Source organism: Zingiber officinale, chromosome 3A, assembly GCF_018446385.1.
Source record: "Zingiber officinale cultivar Zhangliang chromosome 3A, Zo_v1.1, whole genome shotgun sequence".
Taxonomy (NCBI): Eukaryota; Viridiplantae; Streptophyta; class Magnoliopsida; order Zingiberales; family Zingiberaceae; genus Zingiber; species Zingiber officinale.
This window is the reverse complement of record NC_055990.1, coordinates 100,959,069-100,965,969: the sequence shown is the minus strand read 5'-3', so window position 1 is coordinate 100,965,969 and position 6,901 is coordinate 100,959,069. Positions and strand designations below refer to the sequence as shown.

Genomic DNA, 6,901 nt, shown 5'->3' with positions numbered 1-6,901 from the left:
TAGCATAAGATCGACACACTAGGTCTCTCAGGTTCGATCGGTCGTCCTTGTATTGGGACCCTTAGCGCGGGGCAAGGAGCCGGACCTTGTTAAGAGTGATCCTTTGACTATCATCTTTTATTGACTTGAATCGTCATCTCATCTTGACTTGAAGTGTTCCGTCATCTTAACTTTATTACTACAATATACTTAGATCTGTTCGTAATAATTTGTATCAATGAATCTTTCTAAAATGAAGACCTTGACTTTATTTTGTTTGGTATATCTATTTACCCCTCGATGACTCCGGAGCTCTTGCCGGCCCGTGACGTCGTCGCGGGATTCTTCGATCCCTCAAAACAATGCCATCTATAAATTCCCCCGCCGACCTCTCAATCAAAACTGAAACCATTATCGTGCCCTGTTTCACCATGTTTCATCATCTGATCCTCTGTGCTCCGATCAACCATGCGCTACTTCTTCTTCAAGCACAGCTGCTCTTGATCTCCGTCCTATTGTTTACTAATCCGTCGCATGGATGTGAGTATCCAAATCGAGATTCTTGGAGCTTAATCATGGCGGTTTTTTAATTTGGTCTGCTTTCATGCAACTAATTAGCTTCAGAAGAATGGCTGCTGATCGACTGCGGAACGAGGACCAGTTACACCGACGGCGACGGGCTCCGGTGGCAAACCGACGTTGGCTTCATCTCCACCGGCGAGAACAATACGGTAGAGAAAGGAGTCTTCGTGTCGGACCCGATGGGTTCGCTCCGGTTCTTCCCCACCCTCCTCAAGAACTGCTACACAATCAACACGCCGGAGAAAGTGAAGTACCTCATCCGCGCCGGTTTCTACTACGGGAATTACGACGGCCTCAGCCGGCCGCCCACCTTCGACCTCGTCATCGATGCCAACAAATGGGTTACCGTCAACACTTCCTCGCCGGAGCCGGTGCTCCACGAGATCGTGTACGCCACCAAGGGGGACAACTTCCTGGTCTGCCTCGCCCGGACCCGGCCGGAGGAAGTCCCTTTCATCTCGTCCCTTGAGGTGGTGCCGCTCGCCACCAGCATGTACTCCAAGATGAACAGGAATTACGCTTGGTACCTCAGCCACCGCGTCCGTTTCGGTGGCTCCGATGTCGTCAGGTGATCCAAAATTCGATCTTTTTCATATCAATCTTGAAAAAAAACGATCCTTTTCATATCAATCTTGAAAAAAACTGGATCTTTTTTATTCCAAATTAAAATAAAAAAATAAAAATAAAAATCAATTTCGATCAGCCCAACAAAAGATGACTACAACAGAGAGTGGAATCCATACCAAGATCCAAGTCTCGTTTCCGTGGCAGCAAATTTCAGTTCGCTCTTCGGTTATTGCGCCGACGACCCTCCTCTTCCGGTGATCCTCAACGCCGCGGAGCCAACCGCCGGAGACGCGTCGAATGCCATTTCACTGAGCTTCGAATTCCCCGCAAACAGCAGCCGAACAAACTACGTCGCTCTCTATTTCACCGAAGTGATCCAACAAGACGATGGCGAGACGAGGGAGTTCGTGGCGAGCGTCGACGGGAAGGAGTACGGCCTGAAGGTGTCGCCGGAGTATCAAATTTGCAGCGAAGTGAACGTTACGACAGAGCCAGCGGCCGGAGATATGAAGATTGAGCTCACTGCAGTCTCTGGATCGAGTTTACCACCACTGATTTGCGCCGCTGAGATTTATACGGTGGGAGAAACACTTCTCGCCGGAAGTAATGAAGATGATGGTAATATAATTAACCTTTTTCCATGAATTAATAATTTTTAAAATTTAGTTGTTAATTAACATTTTATTATTATTATTATCATTGAAAAAAAAAATCAAAAGACACTTTTTGTCCTAAAAATATTTTTATTTTGATATTGTTGTAACAGTCAAGATAGTCCTATATAACAGTGATAAAATAAGAGTATTTGAAAAATATAATAAGATTAATATTTTTTTAAAAATAATTTGATATTTTTTAAAATGAGATTTTTTTTATGATAATAAAAGGCATTTTTTATAATTATTATTATTTGTTATTTTCTTGTTTACAGTGAATGGCGTGGAAGAGATGAAGAAGAGTTTTAGTAGATTGCAAGCATGGACAGGTGATCCCTGTCTTCCTAACAACACGGTCTGGGAATGGCTGGGCTGCAATGCAGATGATCCTCCGAGAGTAAGAGCTATGTGAGTAATCCAACCCGGTTTGCCACTAGGTATTTTTGATCAAACCAAACTTGAATACTTGATCAAATCGATTTACCTCCGATTTCATCCGAGTTTAATTTCACGGTTGATCTAACTAGGTCAATTTGGATTGCATTAGTCAACTAAAACTAGCATGTGTAGAACCAGTATATGTCAGCCGCTAGAGAGGAGTAGTGAATAATGGATTTAGCTTTCTTCATTTTTATTAGGATACTTGGGAGCTAGAGGGAGGTGAACAACTTCTTTCACTTCTTCTTGTTGATGTTGTAGTGGAAAATTCAAAGCAATACTAACATTTTCGCTTTGCTTGGTATCCACTTTTTTGAAATGATCAATCTAAGAGTCTACTCTCCTCACTCACAAATATATTATGAATACCTTTTTCATGGAAGCGGAGAAACCTCGTATTAAGTATAAATACGAAAATACACCAAGAAGAGAAGAAGCAAATACAAATGGAAATTGAAAATGATTTTCTAATATTTGAATCTTACTTAGCATGCTTTCTTCTTGCTTGGGAAATGTCTCTTGATGTCTGGAAAGTGTAGTAATACTTGTCTTTGAGAGTTCAAGAATTGGTGAACGAAAGGCGGAGAAGAGTTGGCTTCAATCCTTCGCGAAATCCCTTTATATTGCACTGATTTAGGGTTCTTAATCGATTGACTTTACTCCCAATCAATTACCATGTCAAATTAGATTGAATCCAGCCGTCCAAACCTCGTAACGGTTCTTTTCCATTTTGCCCAATAGATTAAGCCCTATAGGAATCGATTAAGCAGCTTCCAATCGATTTAAAAGCCTACTATTCACTCACAAACTCTTATCAATCGATTGGGCAAACTCACAATCAATTCAGCCTCTTCGCGAACAACTCTCAATCAATTGGGGTCCTTCCTAATCAATTCAGCACAGAAACTACTATGCTTCACAAAAAAATTCTTTCAATCCATTACCCATGATATGGCAATTAAGGTGGACACCTGAGTTGGGTCAAAGTCAAGGAGATAGGCTGGCATGACAGTCAAAGTCAAGGAGATCGGCTGGCATGATAGTCAAAGTCAAGGAGTGTCAGTATTCTGGGCCAGTGCATACGATTGTCTCAATTAAGCGTTTATCCGATCGGAGCCTTTGGCCGGTTGGACCATGGTTGGAGTTCCGAACCGAGTTGATACCCTTCAGAGTAAAGTCCTCTTCATCACTCGAGCTACCATAATCAATTATTCCAGTCGAGCCACCCAGCCGAACGGACCTATGGTCTGATGGGACAAATGGAACACTTGGTCTGATCGAACTCAATAGCTAAATAGATGGTTTGAATGAGGGGCGAGTCCCCAACAACACTCTATAATCCAATCAGCTTGCCATTGCAAGTGATTGTCGATCAGGTTATAAGAGGAACTCGGTCGGCTTGACATGTAAGCATATAGTGGGTCCCTCAACCCAATGACCTCATATTTCTTCTTAACGTTGTGTCCCACCGAGGACAAAGAATATTCTGCATGCAATTTGTACATTATAAGCTTCATCTTTGTCAAACACAGATCTTGCAGGTCCATTTTGAGAAAGGTGTCGAAGCATCTTTATAGTCTGTCCTTTTTTAGAAATGCTTTGAGATTCGTGCACATTCAAATAGTAACACTATAAAGGGGGTCTCCATCTACAGGCGGAAGTATGCAATGTTAAGCAGTTTTACACATTCATAGCTAATGTTCATCTACTCGACTTATCACTGACTTGAGCATTGGAGGGCGTATGTTGGGATCCCTTCTCTGGCTCGGTCACTAACGCTTATTTTCACACGCAGGATTGCTCGAAGCCACTTTTTACTGAATCGGAGTCTTCAAGTAATCAACATCAGTGTCACCGTCCCAACCAACCATTTTCTTTGCTTTCGGACGGGATCAACCTAATTGACTTGCCAAGCCCTTGATCGATTAACCAATCAATTCAGAACCCTTCTACTTTCACGAGGAAATCTTTGGCTTTGGACCAATCGATTACGTAATTAATTGCCCAGAGCTAATCTCTTAAACCTGGTTTTAGGGTTCATTTGCCCAACCCGAAGCCTTCCATAACTTGTTGGAACTTCCCATTACCTAGCATACAATCAACTTTGACCTATTAGGATTTTTTCACCAAATGTCCGATCAACGCTCAACCAACTTGGACTTTCCATTGCCTAGTTCCTAACTAGAACTTCTCTCGTGTCAAGTGTTTAGCTCCCAGCTAATCCGCCTTGGGCTTAACATAGTTCCCAACTAGTTTGCATAGTCCCACTAGGACTTCTCTTACGCCAAGTGTTTAGCTTTCAGCTAACCCACCTTGGACTTAACCTAGTTTCCAACTAAGTTTGCCTAGTCCCACTAGGACTTCCCTTGTGCTAAGTATTTAGCTCCCAACTAATCCACGTTGGACTTAACCTAGTTCCCAACTAGGTTTGCCTAATCTCACTAGGACTTCACCCTTTACTTAACCTAATTCCCAACTAAGTTTGCCTAGTCTCACTAGGACTTTACTTGTGCTAAGTGTTTAGCTCCTAGCTAATCTATCTTGGATTTAACCTAGTTTCTAAGTAGGTTTGCCTAATTTCACTAGGACTTTCATTTGTCTAACCTTCAGTTAGGACTTCTCGTTTACCTAACTTTCAGTTAGGACTTTACTAGTCAAGTCTCTAGTCAACATTGACCTACTTGACTTCTCATTCATACATCTTATCCAAATATCGAAACTCAAGCTTGAGCTAACCCAAGCTTAGTCAACTTAGTCAACCTTTACCCAAAAAAGATTGCACCAACAATTTTCTCATTGACAATATTTTTCTACAATTGTTAGTATGTGGCCAAATCATAAAATATAAACACAAACACACAATCCAGTTTATCGATCAATTCGAAACTCCTAGTTCCTACTCCACGGTTTGTGATCATTTGGTGGGGTTAACCTTAGAGTTTCATTATTGTTTTCCTTCTTGGTCAAGACTTTTATTGATCAATTTGAAACTCCTAGTTCCTACTCCAAGGTTTATGATCATTTGATAGTGTTAACCTTAGAATCTCATTACTTTTTCCCTTCTTGGTCACTTTTCAGAGACATAGAAACATTTGACAAGTACTACGACAACATATAAGCATAACAAATACAAAAGGAAAGAAAAAAAAAACTTAGGCAGATATTTGAGTGTGCATAAGTTGTACTCTAAATTTATCCAGTAGACAAACCAGAGAGAAATGCCGCTTGAGAACCTACTTGAACCAATCTTAGCTAAAACCTCCACAAACACCCTTTATAGAATTTTCGTTCATGGTCTGAATCTGCTGATTAATTGACTATTTATTGTCCTCTTAGTCGATTACTTGCTCAAGAGTCAACTGGTGGCCTCCTTCTACGATACCCATTTCTACTTAATTAGAGCGAAGTGATAAATATTATTTCAATTCTTTTCAATATTAAATTTTTTCTTCTCCATTTTCTCGTTCAGTTACCTTTCAGGTTATGGATTAGAAGCTGGCATCCCTAACTTTGGCCAAATGCAAACCCTTGAAATCATGTAAGAACATTAAACAAGAAACAAACAATCATATTCCTCACTCAAAATAAAAACAAAAAAACCCACTAAACAAAATAAATCAAAAATGTTTTCAGATACATGGATAACAATCTGCTCAGTGGATCCATCCCTGACTTTCTCGGCAACTTGCCCAACTTGAGGGAATTGTAAGCCATTGTGTGTTTTGTGTTTTGTGTATTTTGATTTTAGAAACAAATCCATTGAGCTATTTTGATTCTGAATTGTTTTCTGTTGTTGCAGGAATCTCGCTTACAATCAGCTGAGTGGCAGAGTCCCAGAATCCCTGCTCAGCAACAACAAACTAAACCTCAAGTATATATGTTTATATGGCATTAGTTTGTTTAGTTAAGTGGATGTGACTACGAGGACTCTTTTCGATATTTGTGACAGTTTGACGGGGAATCCTTTGCTGACAATAGAAGAAAAGCACATGCCTCACTGGAAGAAGGCTATATGGAGTGTAATTGCAGTGGTGGTTATTATTGTTGTTGTTGGAGTTTGTTGTTGTAGCTGCCATGGTGAGTCAGACAGTGGGCCACCTCAGCAAGTGATGCCACGGCCACCTCAGCAGCTGATGCCACGGCCAGTGTCACCACCGGCACCAGAACCTCAACAGTTTGAGGAGGTTGAGGAAGAAGAATATACAAGAAGGAGAGTGAGAAGGGCAAGGGCGGGGCCAGGTTGAAGGCCACCTGGGCTCTAGTTCGGATGGCAATAGCTGATTTACTGTAGTTTTAATGTAATTTAATACAAGAGAAATAAAAAAATGGAGAGAAAAACAGAAGCAGCCCGGGGACGGTATCGATGCTCGTAACTCATCATCCACGATTAGCCTAGGTAGTTTTTTGTTATTTCACTGATAATATGTTATCAAATGTCAAATTTCACATACGTTTTCTTTATAACTTCTATATCATTCTCTCAGAAAGGAGTGCCTGCGTAAGTGCCGTGTCTCTGTCCCAGGCAATAGTACAGGCAGAGTGTATATTCTTAATTTTTCAGATTTCAAAGATCAAATTTCAACATCGGCGAGTTAACAGATAAATTTTTTTTAATAGATGATTGACTTAAGGTCTCCATATACTACACTCCAGCTAGAAGAAGCCATGAAAGTGCTGGT

General features: G+C 41.0%; 1 protein-coding gene across 1 annotated transcript; it reads left to right on the top strand.

The window, feature by feature from the left end:
* The first annotated feature begins 341 nt into the window (after positions 1 to 341).
* Positions 342 to 6,466, top strand: LOC122050541 (probable LRR receptor-like serine/threonine-protein kinase MEE39). Its single transcript, XM_042611435.1, has 8 exons — positions 342 to 519; positions 598 to 1,129; positions 1,265 to 1,746; positions 2,060 to 2,192; positions 5,692 to 5,760; positions 5,856 to 5,927; positions 6,022 to 6,093; positions 6,172 to 6,466. The coding sequence occupies exons 1-8, from the start codon at positions 342 to 344 to the stop codon at positions 6,464 to 6,466; spliced, it is 1,833 nt and encodes a 610-aa protein (XP_042467369.1).
* The last annotated feature ends 435 nt before the right edge of the window (positions 6,467 to 6,901 follow it).

Excerpts from the sequence above, each read along its gene's own strand:
- LOC122050541 (XM_042611435.1), top strand. The coding sequence starts at position 342 with ATGCCATCTATAAATTCCCCCGCCGACCTCTCAATCAAAACTGAAACC. Across the intron at positions 1,130-1,264 it reads GGTGGCTCCGATGTCGTCAG|CCCAACAAAAGATGACTACA; the intron begins GTGATCCAAAAT and ends AATTTCGATCAG. Across the intron at positions 1,747-2,059 it reads CGGAAGTAATGAAGATGATG|TGAATGGCGTGGAAGAGATG; the intron begins GTAATATAATTA and ends TCTTGTTTACAG.